The sequence below is a fragment of the Acomys russatus genome, chromosome 1 (genome assembly GCF_903995435.1).
Source record: "Acomys russatus chromosome 1, mAcoRus1.1, whole genome shotgun sequence".
In the NCBI taxonomy this organism is placed as follows: Eukaryota; Metazoa; Chordata; class Mammalia; order Rodentia; family Muridae; genus Acomys; species Acomys russatus.
This window is the reverse complement of record NC_067137.1, coordinates 81,124,527-81,144,441: the sequence shown is the minus strand read 5'-3', so window position 1 is coordinate 81,144,441 and position 19,915 is coordinate 81,124,527. Positions and strand designations below refer to the sequence as shown.

At 42.9% G+C, this 19,915-nt stretch overlaps 2 protein-coding genes across 3 annotated transcripts in view; one reads left to right on the top strand and one right to left on the bottom strand.

Annotated features, from left to right (window-relative positions):
• The window catches only part of Kiaa0586 (KIAA0586 ortholog), a 101,880-nt gene extending 94,523 nt beyond the window's left edge, over positions 1–7,357 (bottom strand). The window contains exons 1-4 of the mRNA XM_051147226.1: positions 6,485–7,357; positions 4,800–4,873; positions 3,487–3,556; positions 2,300–2,369 (exon numbers count right to left, since the gene is read on the bottom strand). Coding sequence (XP_051003183.1) covers positions 2,300–2,369; positions 3,487–3,556; positions 4,800–4,873; positions 6,485–6,680 — 410 coding nt within the window. The 5' untranslated portion in view covers positions 6,681–7,357. The remainder of the gene's footprint in view (positions 1–2,299; positions 2,370–3,486; positions 3,557–4,799; positions 4,874–6,484) is intronic.
• Positions 7,358–10,593: 3,236 nt separating this feature from the next.
• On the top strand, positions 10,594–19,833 carry Timm9 (translocase of inner mitochondrial membrane 9). Of its 2 annotated transcripts, none has more exons than XM_051147213.1 (4): positions 10,594–10,759; positions 16,396–16,460; positions 17,255–17,350; positions 19,755–19,833. In XM_051147213.1, the coding sequence occupies exons 2-4, from the start codon at positions 16,422–16,424 to the stop codon at positions 19,818–19,820; spliced, it is 201 nt and encodes a 66-aa protein (XP_051003170.1). In that variant the 5' UTR covers positions 10,594–10,759; positions 16,396–16,421; the 3' UTR covers positions 19,821–19,833. The 2 variants fall into 2 exon arrangements, with proteins under 2 accessions (XP_051003170.1, XP_051003162.1); XM_051147205.1 differs by having other exon boundaries at positions 19,686–19,826.
• Positions 19,834–19,915: the final 82 nt, after the last annotated feature.

The window sequence follows — 19,915 nt, the reverse complement described above, 5'->3', positions numbered from 1 at the left end:
AAATGATGAAAACAGAAGCCACTGAATTTGAAGGAGAGGGAGGAGGGATAAATGGGAGGATTTGAAGGGAAGAAACAGAAATGTTGCAATTAAAATATGATCTCAATGTGAGTTTGAAGCCAGCGTGGTCTACAAAGCGAGTCCAGGACAGCCAAGGGTACAGAGAGAAACCCTATCTCGAAGCAACAAAAAGCAAAACATATAATCTTGAAGAAAAACAAACAAACAAAAAAAAAACCAGAAAACCAAAAATTTATAACATTTATGACACATACTGTCTTCCCAGATTTATTAAGCTACAATTGACAATTTTAAATTATGTGTGTGCAGTATATGGTGTGATATTCCGATACATGCGTACACTGTAAAATAGCACGATCAAGCTAATTACTACATCCATTACCTTACAAAGCTCTCTATTCCATTGTGAGAACTTTTGACCTGCTCTGATTACTATTCCCTACAGGTGTCATGCTGCATGAAAAGTTCTTCTACTTAGTCTTCTGACTGAAACCGGACCCTTTGGCAATCATCTCCCCATCTCCCACTACTACCAATCTGTGGCAACCAGCTCACGACCCTGTGTCCGCGACACACACGGTTACCTAGCTCTTTCTCTGCTGTTTACTCACCTTAGCACAAAGTCCAAAAAAGGATTATTAGAAGTCCTGAGTGTTTTGACTCTTAACTTTTTCAGTAAATGTTACTCAGGTTATCTAATGGGCACCAAACACAGCACCAGTCAGTCTGCAATACAAATGAGTACAGCAGGCTGGGACAGCTTAGTGGTAGATCCTAGCATGCCCACGGCCTTGAGTTCAATTCCCCTTATCACAAAAAAACCCACAGCAAACATACATAATTTGCAGATAGACGCCTGAATTCATCCTTTTAAAAAGCTGGTCCTTTGCACTCTCTAGTCAGTGAAGAAAACGCTGCCAGGAGTACGCCATGTACGGCACTGGCTCCTTCACGCTGATTCTGCAGGCAGCACAGTGCGCTCGCTGGGACTCACTTCTCTTCAATGCCTCATCACAACTAAAAGAGTAATTGTTCTCCGTGCACCTGAACCATGTGAAGTTACTTTGGCTTCTCCATCTGCTGACCTTCTCACACCCCACTGAATCATCAAGTTTTGTCAATTATTTCATCATAATTACATGACAACTGCCATAGATAGAAATGGGGAGTGGGGAATCTAATTTAAGGCCATCTATCCTTATTTCTTAATTTTACATAATGAAACGTAGTCCAGAGGTAATTGGATTCACTTGGCCAAAGCCAAAGATGTAGTGGGGGACAGAGCTAAGAGTCCGGTTCCCAGAGGGTTTCCCATGGCACTTCCGTTTTCTCAGATCAGCCTGCTTTGCCCACCTCAGACTCCGTTCTTCTAGCCGCCCTACTTTACAACATGTAAACAGGTAGCCGCTACCGCCTCTGCCGAACAGCATCTGTGTGGACCACAAAGCTCTTCTTGTTGAGGACACAAAAGACACTGGGCACACAACTAATGTCAAGCTTTTCTCACAGACTCTCAACCTTTACTCCATTCGCTACTTTCCTCTTCGGACACAACACAGCTGCTGCCTTTCTAATGAGCCTGTCTCTACACCGCTTGTTGGTCTCTCCCTTTACTGACTCTTTTTCAGTTGCTGCAGGTAACACAAGCTGAGGTTTGACAACTCAGCATCCCATGGTTTTCATGTCTGTAGGCTGCAGTGATCCACTGAATGCAATGTTCGTTCCTACCCGAGCCTCGGTCACCCATGCCTGCGTCTGTGTACATCAGTAGGTACGATTGGCTTCTGTAACCATTGGAGTGAGCAACAGAATATGGCAAAGGGTAGAGTAAGAGCCACAGCAGAATTTGCTACTGTTAAGCTACATTTGCACTCCTAGACTGTGCGTGTTGGCAAGTGCTCTACCACCAAGCTATATCCTGAGCCCTAGAAGCTACTATGGTTACTTTAAAAAACATTGCTGTGTTGTTGTTGTCGTTGCTATGGTTACTTTAAAAAACATTGCTGTGTTGTTGTTGTTCTTCTTTTTTTAGTTTTTCGAGACAGGGTTTCTCTGTGTAGCCTTGGTTGTCCTAGACTCACTTTGTAGACCAGGCTGGCCTCGAACTTACAGAGATCTGCCTGCCTCTGCCTCCCGAGTGCTGGGATTAAAGGCGTGCACCACCACGCCTTGCTGCTGTATTCTTAATTGCTGTGCATTTCTTTTAACATATGCTAAAGCCCAATTTCCTTCTAACTTAAGGTAGCACATCACTACAAGTGTCTATAATGAAACTTACTTTTTCTTTAAAACAGTTCTCAGAGCATCTTTCTGTCCCGTGGCATACTGAGAAATAAAGATGTCGTTTGCTGAAAAATCAAGATATAAAATTATACTTCAGATTCTGAAGAAAAACGGCCAAGCTAGGAGTGTAGTCAGAGGCAAGACACTTGCTGAGCATGTATGACGTCCTAGATTTGACTCCTGGCACTGTTTTTAAAAGAAAGGAAGGAGGAATGAACTTTGATTTGCAATTTTCAGCCCACATCTAGAACTCAGGATGCAGAGGCATGGTGTTCCCTGCAGGCTTGCGGCTACCCTGGCTTACCATAGAAAGTTCTAGTCCAGCCAGGGCTACACTGCAAAGCCCTATCTCAGAAACCAAACAAAACAATAAAAGAAACATCCCATGCCAAGCCTTTGCAGCGAGCTCATAATAGGAAAGTAGGCTTGTTTTGTGTAAATCTTTTTTACAGGTTTTAGATTCTATCAGTAACCCTAATTTAAAACAAAAATAATAGGAGCTCAGGATATAGACAGTAGATTTACCCAATACGCATAAGGCTCTGGATTTGATGCCTAGCACAAAATATATAAAAACTGTTACGCTATCAAATGAATAAGCCAATTCTGGGCTGGAAAGATGGCTCAGCAGTTAAGAGCACTGGCTGCTCTTACAGAGAACCTGGGTCCAATTCCCAGCACCTACATGGTGACTCACAACTGTCTATAACTTCTGTCTGAGGGGATCTGATGCCTCTTCTGGCCTTCATGGGCAAGAGTGTTGTGTAGAGACACACAGGCAGGCAGCAAAACATCCATACACACAAAATAAATAGATTAAAACTTAAAAATAAAGCCAATTCCATCCTTACAAAGAAAATACTGACACATACTACAGTGTGGAAAAGCTTAAGAACATCATGTAAACTCAAGTAGCCAGGCACAAAGGCTCGGCTAGATGATGCCGCTTACACGAGGTGCCTGAGGTGGTGAGATTCCCAGAGGCGAGAGGGAGGAGCTGAGGGGAACAGAGCTCAGCTGGGGAGATGACAAAGTTCTGGAGGGGAATGACAAGTCAGTTTCAATACTTGATGTCACTGAATGTCTCCAAAGTCAGTGTCACAGAACTGTGCATTCAAAACTAAAACAAAAATTTTCCTGTGTATTTTAACTCAGCTTTAAGAATCAACTGTATTAATTTACCTTTTTGTGAGTTGTTCTCTTCTGTTTTATTCGAAGGTAGCCGCAGGACTACAGCATCGTTAGAAAACTCCTTTGGGCATAAAAGAGTAAGGCTGAATGAGCTCCACAGTTACCGCTGATGAGACAACATTTCTAGCCATCTGTCTACTGTGAACCGGGAAGGAGGGTCTGCACGCTTTATTGATTTCGTTCCCAGCACTACACACGTCACAGCTACTCCGAAGCCACTCAAGGCCTCTCAATGAACGAGCAATGTGGCACCGAAAGGTGGATGAGAAAATGAACCACAAGCAGAGGTGGGTCAAGAGTCTGATTCAAATCCACATTTGAACATCTCCGTTGCTTCAGCTTAATGTGACAATCTGACTCAGTGGTGACTCAATGGAGGGAAGATAGCCTGGTCATTTAACAGTATGACACTGCAAACTAGCCACAGCTTCCACAGTCGCTGGGCTATGCAAGTCACATACACTGCTCAAGAGCTTCCTGCTCCTGAGTGTGATCCTAGAACTCATCTCTAAGACTCCATGCTGAGACACTTCACCTCGTAAGCACTACATCGATTCCATGTTGCTCTTCCCCTTCCTTTTTTCCTGCTAAATCGTAAAAGGGAAAGAAAAAAGATAGGGCTGAGACGTGGCGCAGGAGTTGAGGCTCTTGCCTCACAGCATGAGGACCAGAGTTTGGATCCTCTGAACCAGTCAATGCTGGGATAATGTGGCAGGCTGCCTTGAGCCACAGCATACACACACAGCCCTTACCCCTCCACACACAAACATGAATACACACACACACACACACACACACACACACACACACACACGTATGCACGCACATGCACTCACTCACACACATGAAAATAAAAAAAAATTATTTAAAAAGAAATTAAGATGATGTTAATTTTCTAAACACCAACAAGACTAACTATACAACAGACGTATTTAATGTCCCTGCTCTCCAAGTCACAGTCTATAAAACATTTCTTGAGCTGGTAAGATGTCTCAACAGATGGAGGCATTTGCTGCCTAGCCTGATGACACCAACTTGATTGCTGGACCCACATGATAGGTGAAAATAAGGCCCTGAAAGTTGCCCTGTGACCTCCACACACAAAAATCGTCTGTACATGCCCACACATATACTTACATGAACACAAAATAAACAGATAAAAATGTGATAAAAAATAAACAAATGAAAAACAAAACATCTTGTATGAGATACTTAAACCAAACAAAACATGTTGTTACCAAAACATACTTTAAAAAGCTTGATAGTATTGGAGCTTTAATTTGACTTGGAATTCTTCTACTTACACTTTGATTGGACACAGGGGGATTTTCTGACAAAGGCTGGTGATAGTTTCTAGCAGAAGTTAAGTCCAATGAACCTAAGAAAGCAAAGAAGTCAATGAATGCTGTTTTGTTGTCTTTCCTAGGGACTGAACCCAAGTCTACTTTCACGGTAAGCTCTAACACAGAGCCACAGCTCCAATCTGAGCATCTTTAAATCAAAGCCTGACCTTACCAATTGTATAGGCACAGTACAAGAACTGAGAATCTCTGTATTAATTTAAAAACCAAAGGTGTAGACACTTTCCTGTAAAAGGGAACTGAGAAAACATATCCCAATGAAAGACTTTATAGCTCATTATTTAGCAAAATAAGGAGTCAAAGCAATTAAGCAGGTAAGACCTAAAATGTTTTAAGAGCAGAGGCGGTGTCGAACATCTTTAATTAACAGTGCTCAAAGGCAGAGACAGGTGAATTTCAAGTTTGAGGCCTGATCTACAGAGTGACTTTCAGGCCAACCAGAGTTACACAGGGAGATTCTCTCTATTAAGATAAAATAGGATGTTTTAAAAGGAATTTTTTTTTCAGGGGCTGGAGAACCGGCAAAGCAGGTAAGAGTGCTTGGTGCTCTTGCAGAGGACTGGAGTTTGGTGTTTCCAACAGGCAGTTCCCATACATAAGGCTAGCTCTAGGTAGACCCATTACTCTGGCCTCCACAGGCACCTGAAGTCACATCCACACACCCACTCACAGACACACAATTGAAAATACTGCTTTTGAAAATCCTAAAAGGTATTTATGCAATGTGGAAAAAATATGTGATTCACCAGAACAAACCTTGTGTGTGTGGCCCTGGCTGTCCTGGACTCACTTGTAAACCAGGCTAGCCTCACACTCTGCCTCCCAAGTGCTGAGATTAAAAGCGTGTGCCACCACACCCAGCTTCAGAACAAACCTTGTATACAAAGGCCAGGCATAGTAGCATGCCTTTAATCCCAGCATTCAGGAGGCAGATTTCTGTGAGTTCAAGGCCAGCCTGATCTACAGTGAGTTACAAGCCAGCCAGGACTCTACAGGGAAATCTTGTCTCAAAAATAAACAAAAGCCACCAAATAGATATAAAAGCCTAGTTTAACAGAAGGCCTACTGTAGCATATCTTCAAAAAGCAGCAAGCATATGGGTGTTCTTGCACAGACACTCATTAATATGATCGTTAAAATAATCAGTACAATTTCATAGTTCTAAACACGGCATGGGAATTCTAAACAGAGAAGCCATTAAAGACTAGAGTTATGTGTTTCTCCTACGCGCGATTGAATAGCACTATCCAAAATGAAGGTCAAGTATTTCGTAAATATTAAGTAGATTATTCAAGCTTACTGTATCTACCATGGGTGTGCACAAGAACAGGATGCAGAGACCACACCAAGAACAACAGGAAATATTCACAAATATTCATGTTTCATTCTGTCACATGCTGAAACCTTTTGTAGATTCTGGTTATTTTTCCCAGGGAATCAAGTTACTTTTCAAGCGCCTGTACAAACCAGATTTGTATCTTACATTTGAGAATGTAAACACTGACTCCTCTAAATTTTGGGGCATGCACAACCCAAACTAAAGATGAAAATAAAGACTAATGATTTGCAAAAACAAAAAACAAAACCGGAAACTTGGTGGGAAGCTGTAACAGTTTATCATCACATACCATATGCCGTTGCATGTGAGCTAGTCCTCAGTCCAACAAGACGTTTATTTGCAGACAACGCTGGAGGCACACGGGGCAGCTCATCTTCCACCACAGGCACTTTATCCTCTAGGTTTGGAGAAAGGACCTCTCGCAGTTTCCTCGCTGGCATTTTAACCTTTTTCCTTCTTCCCGTGCTAAACTCAAAGTTTTTCATATGGCTAGTCACAAAACAAGTCCTGCGGTCCTGAACAGAGGGCCTTTCTTCTGGGGTCACAGACTTGAGGACGCAGTTTCAACTCTTTTGGGTAGCAGGAAAAGAAACAGGGATGGAAGTGAATTTGATAATACCCGAATTCCAAAAATGACTATGACGCAGCCATTAACTTTAAAAATAAAATAGTCTAATAGACAAAATAGTCACAAATCTGTACATTTCAATCTTGACATTTAATCCAGGACTAAATACGACTATAGTGTCTTATTTACTATTAATGCCTCTGAGTTTGTTAATGTACCAAAACAATAAATCTGAAAGGAATTAGGCCAAGAGCAAAGAAGCCAAGGAAACCATACTAACAATACACTCCTCCAACCCTGGCTGCCGCAGAGAATCCCAACAGACGTGGAGGTGGGGACAAGGTTTGATGCGAAGACCCACGCCGAGCAGGTAACGTTAAAATCCTGTTTTTAAAATATGACCCTCACAAGAGCTTAATGGCTGTCTTCCAACGGGTCCGGAAGCAATTTCCGACACCCAAATTTAATCATCAGCGTCTCCACGGAGGCCAGCAAACACACCGTCCCATTTGTAATGTGACATCAGCTTCAGTTGTTCGCGGGTCAACCTTCTCTTACCCCGTAAGCCCGCCCTAGAGACTCAGCACGCTTGCGCGCAAAGATCCCGCCCTCCGACCGGAAAGTGAGCGCCCGGGAGCAGTCTGGTGTTCTTATATTCCTCTCCGGGTGGAAACAAACTCCCAACGTAAGAGAATTCAAAGAAATGTAACTTTACTTTTATTTTAAAGGCGGCATATTTATCTCATTTATTTTTGGATGCGATATTAGGTATTTCCCGAGGACTGACGAACTCTAGATCAGCCCAGAAACACCGCTTTTGTTTATCAAGGGTTCTTTACACTGTAGTTACTGCAGACCGTTAGAGACCTAGGGTTAAGTATATTAGGCTTTCGAGAAACTTCGACAGATTCTGTTGCTGCGGGAAAGGAAGTGAGCACTATAGAGCAGTGTCTAGTAGAGAATCCCAAGAGTTAATTCTTTGGAGATTTTTTTTAGGATTCACCTGGGTTACTTGCTTTTCGTCATACATTGTCCCATGTTGTAACGAATCTGCGTCAAAGGGTCTATACCTCTGCTTGACATCACTGCCCCCACGTGTTCCCTCTCCGCTCTCCAGCGGCGCGGCGCCCTCTCTATTACAGACCCTCGGAGCTCAGACTCTACCTGTACCGCAGCCCCTCAGCCCGGTACCGGCGTCGGATGCGAGAGCCTGCGGCTAAGTATGGTCGTTTTCCTCTGTTCTCATAATCCAGGGTCCGCGGGCAGTGGGGTGTCAGGCTTCACTCGGGAAAGGGAGCCGCCGCGTGCACGCGGGTCGTGGGGCTGCGCAACTGGCAGCACTGCGCGGCGGGAGGCCAGACCTCACCGGGAGCCGTGTCACCCCGAGGGTAGGAATCCCAGGCCCCGGGGCTCGCCCCGGGACTGCCAGCTATGCGTTCGGTGACCTTGAGCTGTCTGACAGGAGCCCCTTTACTGAAAATCTCTTAAGAGTTCCTCCGCTCTTAACGCTGCCTAGAATACAAGGGCTCGCACCCTTCTCTGCGCTCAGATTGTAGGACGCGCTGCTTTTAGAGCTTTCTGTTTGACTGTATTTTAGCTATGTACGCACCTAGGGTTAAAAAGCCACCCTAAAACCTCTCCTTGGGAAAGCCCGCTACCTTGCTGTTGTTGCTAACTCGATACGTTTTGTGATTAATCATTTTTATATCTGTTATATTTTCTCTTTTGTTATCCCTTAGGTTTATCTTTTGGCTCACGATTTGTTGCCTAAGTGTATTAAAAGACAAAATGACAATGTCAGACCTGCAAAGAGACCTTAGAGATGAATTAACTTCCATAACTTCTATGTAAAACTTGGATATTAAAAAAAAAAAAAAATGACCTTTCTCCTTCAATTTCAAAACGCTGAGCTATGGCAATCAGTAAAGTGACTTGAATAAATAATTGGTAATGGAGTGTCAAGTCTTAATAACCCCTATTCCTGAAGAGAGCTGTGTATCACCTTTCTTTTCGGGGCTGACTGCTCCCCCCAGAAGAAAAATCTTCCTTCCTGCTTCAGGATATAGTTGAGGTTCACACGTTGCACTCAGTGGCAGTAGCTCTTACATCGACATCAGCTGTCCGCTCTTTATAGCATTCCTTAATGCTATAATGATGTGTGAGCAGCTAGGCGGTGGCGGCGCACGCCTTTAGTCCCAGCGCTTGGGAGGCAGAGGCAGGCGGATCTCTGAGTTCGGAAACCAGCTTGGTCTACAAAGTGAGGCCAGAACAGCCAGGACTACACAGAGAAACTCTGGGGGTTTTTTTTTTGTTGTTTTTTTTTTTGTTTGTTTGTTTGTTTTTGAGCATTTGTGTGTATGTGTGTCATGTGCTGGCCTGGTGGCTAAGTGGTCAGAGAAGATGACGGAGTCCCTTGGAACTGGTACTGCTGGTCGTGAGCTCTGTGGGTACTGGAAACTGAACTTGTTGCTTTGTTTTTGCTTTTTAAGACACAACAGGGACTGGCTGTCCTGGTACTCTGCCTGTAAACCAGGCTGGCCTCAGAGATCTGCCTGCCTCCGCCTCCTTCGTGCTAAGATCCGGAGTACTTTCATCCTAAGGACTCAAGGCTTGCATACCACCACTGGCTTGTTGATTACTTTTCAGTATTACATTTCTGGGAATTGTGAGATGAAGAAATAAATTTCAGGATGCTTGGTCACTCTCTTGATCCTCTCCAAAAAATGGATTTCCTTCTGAAAAGAAATTAATTTAGGAAAAAGCAAGGTGTATTAGAGAAGAGATTACAAGCCAGGAATGGTGGCCTATATCTGTACTCCCAGCACTTGTGAATATCCTAAGTTCAGGTCCAGCTTTGGCTATGTAGAAAATTCTAGGACACATCACATTGTGTTTCAAAGCACATAACACATTTATAGATTTTTTTTTTTTTTTTTTTTTTTTTTTGAGACAGGGTTTCTCTGTGCATCTCTGGCTGTCCTGGACTCACTTTGTAGACCAGACTGGCCTCAAACATATACTTAATAAATGTGAAGATAAAGTCAAAAAAGCTTATAACACTTTTGGCTATTTGGAGAATATTGTTAAAAGCAATATTCAAAATAGTACCTTATTGGCCATATCATACAGGTGTTAAAATGTAATGGAAGAAAATTCTGGATTTTTAAAGTCTGAATGCCTCAAGTGGTCATGAGTTGTTCTAGTTAACCTGAAAGTAAATTAATATTTGAACTGTTTATCTTCCTTAAAGTTATTAAAATCACAAGAAACATTTAAGGTATAACATGGCATTGTTTCTTTTTAAAAATAGGCTAATGAACTATAAACTTGAGACTATATAAACTAATTGCACTTAGTAAAAAGGCAAAGGGGCCTGCGGTTATAACTTGGTGATGGAGCATTTGTCTAGCATGTCCAGTGCTCTGCTTTGACTCCTGCGCTCACAAGGGAAAATCTGATTTATCCTGTCATTCAGTGGTAATAAAAATGAAGAACTTGCCAGGCATGGTGGCACACGCCTTTAATCCCAGCACTTGGGAGGCAGAGGCAGGTGGATCACTGTGAGTTCAAGCCCAGCCTGGTCTACAAAGAGAGTCCAGGATGGCCAAGATAACATAGAGAAACCCTGTCTCAAAAAAGCAAAAGAAGAAGAAGAAGAACCTTTATAATAAATAAAATAAAGGGTGTGGATGTACACATTTGATTCCAGCATTCACACAGTGGAAGGAGAACCAACTTCCACACTTGTCCTCCGGCTTGCATCCACACGAAGATAAATGATGGTAAACTTCAGAATATATCTTAAAGCTGTGTAGCAGCTGAGCAGGTAAAGGTGCTTGCTATACTGGAGAGTAGGTTTCATTAAAAAGAATGGTCTTCTGCAGTCATAATGTACTTGCTTTTCAGGAAAGAAATCCAGCCTCACTGAGGACATTGAAGCAGAAGGAGGGGCAGTTGCTTTTTCAGAGAAGAAAGGAAACTCATGCATCAGAAAAGGTTTGCTGATAAAGTTACCTTTACACTTAATTGTTCTGTTCTCTGAGGTGTTGGTTAGCCACAAAACTGTTAGCCCCATTCTCTGACCCACACGAAAGCTGTCCGTTCTCCCCAGATTCCAGAGGGATAACCGGAAAGTGTCCCTGCTGGAGTGAGTACTCGCCTTTGTGGTAACAGGCCATTTGACGTGCTTTCTGGAAATTAGCGTCAAATAAAAGAATGACCTGGGCTGCAGAGATGGCTTGACAGTTAAGAGCACTTGCAAAGGACTGAACTTGGGTTCTCAGTGTCCATGTCAGGCAACTCACGATAACCTGTAAGTACAGCATCCGTGGGTCTCACACCCTCTTGTAGCCTCTGTGGGTAGCTGCACTCACATGCACACAGCCACATCCAGGCACACACAAAAAGGAAGCGATCGTTAAAAGCATATTAAAAGACATTAACATGGTGGCGCACGTCTTTAATCCAAGCACTCTGGAGACAGAGGCAGGTGGATTGCTGTGAGTTCGAGGCCAGCCTGGTCTACAAAATGAGTCTAGGACAGCCAAGGCTACGCAGAGAAACCTTGTCTTAAAAAAACAAAAACAAAAATCACTCAGCTGGGCATGGTGGAACACACTTAAAATCCTGGCGCTTGTGAACTGTGGGGAGGAAGACCAGGAGACCAGAGTCATCTTTGGCTACAGAACAAGCTGGAGGCCAGTCTGAGCCCCGTGAGACCCATTGTCACCAGCAGTAGGTATGTGTGAGGGGCATGAGAAAATTGGCACATCCCTATGTACCAGTCCCTGATACAAAACATTTAAAGATTTCCTGTATCTTGCCACTCACCTCTTGCTGAAAAAGTCAAGAATTTTAACCTGAAGAAACACAAGGCCAGAAGTAGGGGAAAGACAGACGTGTGTGTGTGTGTGTGTGTGTGTGTGTGTGTGTTGGTTTTTTTTGAGATGGGATTTCTCTGTTATCTTGGCTATCCTGCACTCACTTTGTAGACCAAACTGGCCTCAAAAAGAACCAGATTTTGGCATTAGTTATAAGTATCTAAGGACCTATTAATAAGGAAATGAGATATGTCGTTTTCAGTGTGAAGTGTAGCTAGTCTGGTTTGCGGTGTGTTCCTGAGTGTAGACCCTTACAGATGGCAGTGTGTTGATTAAGCAGACATGCCTGCCCCATCCTCACCTTCTAACGTTCCTGTCAAACAGTAGCCTCATTTACTACTTAATCCCATGTAAGCTATATTTCCAAATCTTAGACCTCTTCAGGATGGTTTTCTTTATGTAACTTTAAAAGAAATTGTACGTGTGTATTTGTATGTCCAACACACGTAAGCAAATGCCCTTAGCAGCCATAAGAGGGTGACAGACCCTCTGGTGCTGAGTTGCAGTGCCTTGAGCTGCCTGCTGGCATGAGTGCTGGGAACTTGTAGTTGTGTCTGGAAGAGTAGCAGGTACTGTGAGCATTTCTGCAGCCTGCTATTCTGAAATTAGTGCCGGCTCACGTGAGGCTGTGATGTTAGGGATCCCTTGTGCCCTCTGCCCTCCTTTCATAAGAGTAACATGTTACAGAGCTGCAGTGCAGTGCCTTACTCAGGACACAGCTTCTGACATACAGTAAAGATGCAGCCCACTCCTTTGCTACCTCTTCCTTCTGTAGCCAGTAGCAACTACTAGGTTGTACATGCACGCAATCCTGTCATTCCAAGAATATTTCAGCCAGGCGTCGTGGCACACGCCTTTAATCCCAGCGCTTGGAAGGATGGATCTCTTGTGAGTTCAAGGCCAGCCTGGTCTACAGAGAGAATTCCGGTACAGCCAGGGCTGTCTCGAAAAACAAACAACAAACAAAAGAGTTTCATAAATACAGTCATACAGTATGTAATCTTTTAGAATTAATTCTTTTTCACTCCATTGATTATTGAAATGTTTTTTAAATCAAGTAAATTGACTCCTTGCAGTTTAGTCTTTATTTACCTACTATAGGCCATTTGATTAGCATCATCTACCTACATACAAAATCTTGTTGAGATCATTGTAAAACTTGGATTAAGTGTGCCTAGCACTTTGAAGGAAATTGACTTTTTTGTTTTGTTTGTTTTGTTTTGGGTTTTTGAGACAAGGTTTCTCTGTGTAGCCTTGACTATCCTGGACTCAATCTGTAGAAGAGGCTGGCCTCAAACGCACAGCGATCCGCCCGCCTCTGCCTCCTGAGTGCTGGGATTAAAGGCATGCACTACCATGCCTGGCCCTAGCCCATTTTGTTTGTTTTTTGAGACAGAGTTTCTCTGTTGTAGCCTTGGCTGTCCTGGACTCAATTTGTAGGCCAAGTTGGCCTTAAACTCACAGAGGTCCTCCTGCCTCTGCCTCCCCAGTGTTGGGATTATAGGCCTGTGCCACCACGCTCGGCTTAGTTCCTGTTTATATTAAATTTTTGTTTTCCTATATTTTGATGATTTCCCTTCCCCCAACTACTTCCAGTTCTTCCTGACCTCCTTACCTACACAACTTCACGTTCTTTCTCTTTTCCAGAAAGTGAGAAACAACTCCCACAAAAACAAAAAGAGGCAAAAGATAAAACAAAAAATGCCAAAACCAAACAAAATGCCCACAAAATGGCCTTGAGCTCATTTTTGTTGGCCAACTACTGCCTCTCCATTTGGGGGGTGGGGAATATTGGGGATGAAATTTTTTTTTTTAAGTTTTCAAGATATGTTGTACATATTTTGATAGGCTGGTCTCTAAACCTCTCTGGAAGGGAATCACAGTAATTACATTCAATTACATCATTGCTAGTAAACAGGTGCAGTTTGGTTTTTGTGCCTCAGCTAAGATCTTGCTGGGCTCCCATATTGGTTCACAGAGCTCTCTGTAGATTGTTTGGAGTTCCTGTGCCATCTCAGACCAGAATGGGTCTGTGTGTATTGCTTCCCTTCTTGCCTCATTGTACTTAGTACTGTTGTCACTGTGCCCCATAGCAGGCATCTCTCTCTGTCTGCAGCCTTTTTGGAACAAGTCTCATGAAGCCCACCCAGGCTGATGCTTCTGCCTCCACCTCCCTAATACTGGGATGACTCCTAACACACTCAGCTGCTTGCCTACAGCCTTACTATCGAGTATTGTCTTTCAACAGGAATAGGTTTAATTTTATCAAAAAAGTTTTTAACATAATCCCCAGCACTCAAGAAGCCAAAGCAGGAGGAACATGGGTTTGAGGCAAGAGCAAGCTTTACAGTGAGCCCTTGTCTCAAGGGAAAACAAATACCTTGAGAAAAAAGAAAATGATCCCTTTTGGGTGAGTGGATTTCATTGAGCTTGTGCTGTTCAAAGTTCATTCACCTGCTTGAATTTGTCTGTGGCTGGGCAGGGCTAACCTGCCTCGTTATCACTCCCTGTGTGGCCTCCTCTATCACAAAAGGCCTGCTGATCACGGGGCAGTAGAGCAAACCCGGAATCGCAACCAGGCCACAGACGAGAGGAAGACAGGTCCCTTGGTCCTGCCAGTTAGAATGGAGGCTGGCCTTGTACGGCTTCCGCTGACATGTTAGAAGGCCTGGGTCCTGCTGAGCGGATGCATCCCCTGCTCTCCCTCAGCCTTCTCTTGACACCACTCTAATCCAGGTGTCAGAGTAGCTCACTGCAGCTTCAGAGCAAACCCCATCATTAGGTGTTTACTAGTACAGCAGTTCATACATGGAAAAATGCCTGTCTTTTGCTGACCCTTTGCTGGTGTTTTTGTTGGAATAGGCTTTCGGGCACTCTTGTTTCTATTTCCTTTGTGTGTGAGGCGCAGCTTTCTAGCTGAATTACGGAGAACGGATAAAGAGAAGCACATCTGCACCGCCTTCTAGAGAATATTGTATCATGTTTGTAGAAGCCTGTGTCTAACTGGTCAGTGGGCCTTTCTAACACCCATAAAGTTGCAGTACTGTCTTTCTTGGCACACATAAAAAGAATGAGGCATTCTCTGAAGTAAACACAATTATATTTTCATTATTACTTCAGAGAAAACTGGGTTGTAATTTATAGAATGAGACCAGCATAGCAAGTATAGAAGATCTAATGCTTTCCCTTTTGTATGACTTTTTTAAAAATGTTATCAGCTGGATGTGGTGGTGCACGCCTTTAATCCTAGAACTCATGAAAGCAGAGACAGGAGTTCGAGGCCAGCCTGGTCTGCAAAGGGAGTCAGGACAGCCAAGGCTACACAGAGAAACCCTGTCTCGGGGGGGTGGGGGTGGGGGGGGGGTCAGTAGTCTTCTTCACTAGCATCTTAGGAAGGACAAAAAAAAGGAGTGAAAAGTCAGTAGGTCTGTGTGGGGCACGTTCGTGGTCGGGAGTGGAATTATTGTGAGTAGAGTACATGACCTGATCAAATAAGGAGGTTTTGTTTGTTTGTATTTATTTGTTTGTCTGTTTGTTTATTGTATATGAGCGCTTTATCTGCAGAAGAGGGCATCAGATCACATTATAGATGGTCATAAGCCACCATGTGGTTCCTGGGAATTGAACTCAGGACCTCTGGAAGAGCAGGCGGTGCTCTAAACCACTGAGCCATCTCTCCAGCCGTTTTGTTTTTCAAGACAGGGTTTCTCTATTATTTTGGCTGTCCTGGACTCACCTTGTAGACCAGGCTGGCCTTGAACTCACAGCAATTCGACTGCCTCTGCTGGGATTAAAGTTGTGTGCTACCATGCCCTGCTGAGAAATTATTTTAAATTACATGATTTAATCAAAATGAGGGCTGAAGAGATGGTTTGGGGGTTAAGAGCACTCAAAGACCCAAGTTCAATTCCCAGCACCCACATGGCAACTCACAACTGTCTGTAATGATCCTATTTAGTTTCAACTCTGTATAAGAATACATAACTCCTGAAACTTTGAGAACTCTAATCTTTCATGACCCAGTGTTGATTTAATCATAAATAGGATTTGTTAAAAGTAAATGGTGTTTGTCAGCAATTGTATCATGTAGATTAGTAACACGGGTTAGAATAAGTTGACAATAGGATAGTTATGAAAATTTAGGGAGCTGGAGAGATGGCTCAGAGGTTAAGAGCACTGACTGCTCTTCCAGAGGTCCTGAGTTCAATTCCCAGCAACCACATGATGGCTCACAACCATCTATAAAGTGATCTGGTGCCTTCTTCTGGCGTGCAGGTGTATATGCAGATAGAGCACTCACATACATTACATTAAATAAATATTAAAAAAAAAAAAAAAGAAAGAAAATTTAGGAAGAATTTAAGAATTTTCTTGGTTTCCCTTAAATCCCTACCATGAAAGGGGCTTTAGTAAGTAGCATTGCAGGACAGTGGAACATTGTCTTAGTATTGCAGGTTTTATTAAGACAAGGCCTGTGAATCCCATAGCTAGCATTAGAAAATAAATTTTTGTTGACCAGCAGTGGTGGCACATGCCTTTAATCCTAGCACTCAGGAGACAGAGGCAGGTGGATCTTGAGTTTGAAGCCAGTCTGGTCTACAGAGTCTAGGACAGCCAGGGCTACACAGAGAAGCTTTGTCTCGAAAAAAGCAAAAAGGAAAGAAACTGTTGTCCTTAAAATCTGTGAGATTATGGATGGCTTAAAAATACATTTATAAATTGACAAGTTTGTTTTTTTAACTTTGAAATAAGGTGACTAAGAAACATACTGAAAGAATATGGCTGCACAGATACCAGAATCTGACCAAATAAAACAGGTAAGATACTATAATTAAGGGAACAGGATCTTAGCCAAGTATGGTAGCACATACCTTTAATGCCAGCACTCAGATGTTAGAGGCCAGCCCATCTCTCTGAGTTCAAGGCCAGCCAGGGCTGTGGACAGACACTGTCAAAGTAAGTAGAGGTGGATTGAAAAAAATTGCTTGACACTAACTGCAGCTGTGTGAGTCAGTGATCCCACAGTTTAGATGTTTATTATTTTAGTTACAGAAATGAGTAATACCTGCATGTATGCATGTCTGTAATCCCAGCACTTGGAAAGCCCATGAAGAAAGATTGTACGGCCTGAGCTACATAGCAAGCTTGAGGCGGGCCTCAGCCACATGGCAGTGGGTGGAATTACCATGAGTTAAATATTTACTCAAAACCAAGAAGATATATGTGAGTGTGGCATTTATGCCTCAATCCATGTTAAAAATATCAAAGTGTATGTTAGATGACAAGGCATTTTCTGTTTTGCTTTTGAGGCCAAATCTTGTTCTGTTGCTCAGTTGGGTTTCTGACCCTCTGGACTCAAGTGCTCCTCCACCTCGGCCTCGTAGGTGGCCAGGATATCCCACAGCACTCCACTGCAGCTGGCTGTAAATCTAGGTATTAGACCAGCAGCTGAGAAAGGTAAAAGAGCACGGGTTGTACATTACAGCCACCTTAGTCAGCAAAAGCGTCCAGGTGAAGGAGGGGACGAAAGGCTGTGCCAGGGTAGTGTCAGCATCAGTGGGTTTCAGAGTGTCTGCTCTGAAGCAGGGCGTAAAGCGCTTCTTCTTTACAGTTTAAGGAGTTCCTGGGAACCTACAATAAACTTACAGAGACCTGCTTTCTGGACTGTGTTAAAGATTTCACGACAAGAGAGGTGAAGCCTGAAGAGGTATGAAAAGTGTTGCTCACTAAAAATTCCCCAGCCTTGTCACAAGTCACAGACTCCATCTAGGCATTTTTCATTTGTTCCTACTGACCTGGCTGCCATTTACATGTCATTGCTTAGAGGCACTAAAGCAGGAACCCATGGCACCAAGACTAGTGATGCCAAGTTGAACTTGACAGTTACGCTGCATTGAGGCAGACCGTTTCATAGACCAAGTATGGAATGGCTGGGTTAGGGCTGTACAACAGAGACTCTTCATTCGCTTCTTAGTCAAGATGGCAGTGCAAAAGAAGCTTGGAAGAGCTTTTGTCTGGTCCTGAGAAGTCAGATTGGCGTTAACAAAAGCAAAGTGTTACTGAAAACCAGTGCTAATCGGCATCTCTACTCTGAGTATACTTAATGATATTTATAAATGTGCTCAAAATGAAAAACTTCTTCCTGTTGAGAAGTCAATAAACATTCATGCCAAGATCTGATCTGTTAGGTGATTTAACTTACAAAGTTTAGGAGAGATACCGAGCATGATATTCATTTTTTTGTTTTTGTTTTTTGTTGTTGTTTTGGTGTTTTTGTTTGTTTGTTTTTCGGGACAGGGTTTCTCTGTGTAGTCTTGGCTATCCTGGACTCTCTTTGTAGACCTGCTTATCTGATATGCACTGTATACATAATAAATAATAATAAATAAATAAATCTTTTTTAAAAAGATTTATTTCATATATATATATATTTCATATTCAGTGTTTTGCCTGCATGCCAGAAGAGGACACCAGATCTCATTATAGATGGTTGTGAGCCACCATGTGATTGCTGGGAATTGAACTCAGGACCTTTGGAAGAGCAGTCAGTGCTCTTAACCCTGAGCCATCTCTCCAGCCTGAAATTCATTTTTTAAATGAGTATGTGTTAGCTATTCCTTGCTAATTTCATACTTGTATACAGTGGACCTTGTTTATGTGACACTCTTTGTTTTTAAAAACCATATTTTAGGACTGGAGAGATGGCTCAGTGGTTAAGAGCACTGTCTGCTCTGCCAAAGGACCCAGGTTCAATTCCTAGCAACCACATGGCAACTCACCAACTGTCTGTAACTCCAGTTCCAAGAGATCTGACACTATTAACAAGGCACATAAAATAAAATAAAATAAAAAACAAATAAAAACCATACTTTATTTTATCTATAATGATACAATTCACATATTAAATAACACTACAGTAGAATGTTTTGATATAATTTTAGGCAGAAAAATTAAGGTTGTAAACCCTTCCCCATAATAAAAATTTTAGCCAGGCGTGGTGGTACATACCTTTAATCCCAGCACTTGGGAGGCAGAGGCAGGCGGATTAATGTGAGTTCAAGGCCAGCCTGGTCTACAAAGCAAGTCCAGGACAGCCAAGGCTAACACAGAGAAACCCTGTCTTGAAAAACAAAAAAAAACAAAAGACAAAAAAAAAATTTTCAGCAGGACAGACATGCTCAGTGAGCAGTGAGGTCGAGTCCCCACTGAACAGGTAGTTAGGGGAACTGGAAAGCAAACCCAACTTTCAGTCCTTGCCACAGAGGAGTAACATACACCAGATTTCTTCTCGATGCAGTGATTCTTTCTATATGAACACCCAGAAACTTGAACTCACAGACCCACCATGAGAAAATAAAACTAGAAGAAAATAGCTTCATTATCCTCTTTTATGACCAAGATGTGTCTTTTTGCCCACAGTCCCTCTTACCACCTAACGTCACCTCCTCTTGGTGTCCTGTGTGAATTTTTGGACTTTACCCATATATGCACATTGATGTTATAGGCTAGGATCTTCATGTGAGGGAAACCCTAGAAGATGCTTTCCTTTCTGAGCATGTGTCACCTCAGTTAATACTAAAAAGGGTTGAAAGTGGAGGAGGTTACGTATGCATGGAGCCCCAGCATTTGGAGGGGCGCCTAAGGCAGAAGATTTTGAAATCCCAGACCCTTCCTGGCTGCATGACAAGATCTTGCTCAAGAGAAAAATAAAATAAAGGTGATTTAAGAATATGCAGAAGCAAGTTTCTCGTTAAAAAGGAACAGATCTTCTACTGGGTATATATTTATCCATCCAAATAAGGAGGTAGGCTTGTGGGCCTTGAATTTATAAAAGGTCTAGTCCAGGCCCATCATGAAGGCAGACTAGCAGAGACTTCATAACTTTGCTTCTCGTCATTGGGTGAAAGTTGTGGTTGGTGCAAGCCGAGGATAGCACTTAGTTTGTAGAGCTGCCCAAAGAAAAGTTTCTATTGGTGGCTCCTTCAGAATACAAAAATGCTTATTTTTGTGTCACCTCTTGGATCTTCCCCTTGTATTTGTAGGTCACCTGTTCAGAACATTGTTTACAGAAGTATTTAAAAATGACACAGAGAATATCCATGAGATTTCAGGAATACCATATTCAGCAGAACGAAGCCCTGGCGGCCAAAGCAGGGCTCCTGGGCCAACCTCGGTAGACTGTCCTGGGCGTGGACTTGACTGAAAGATTGCCAGCAGCTGCTGCACTGGAAACAAGGGTTCACCTGGTAGAATCCCTGACGCACAGCAGGAG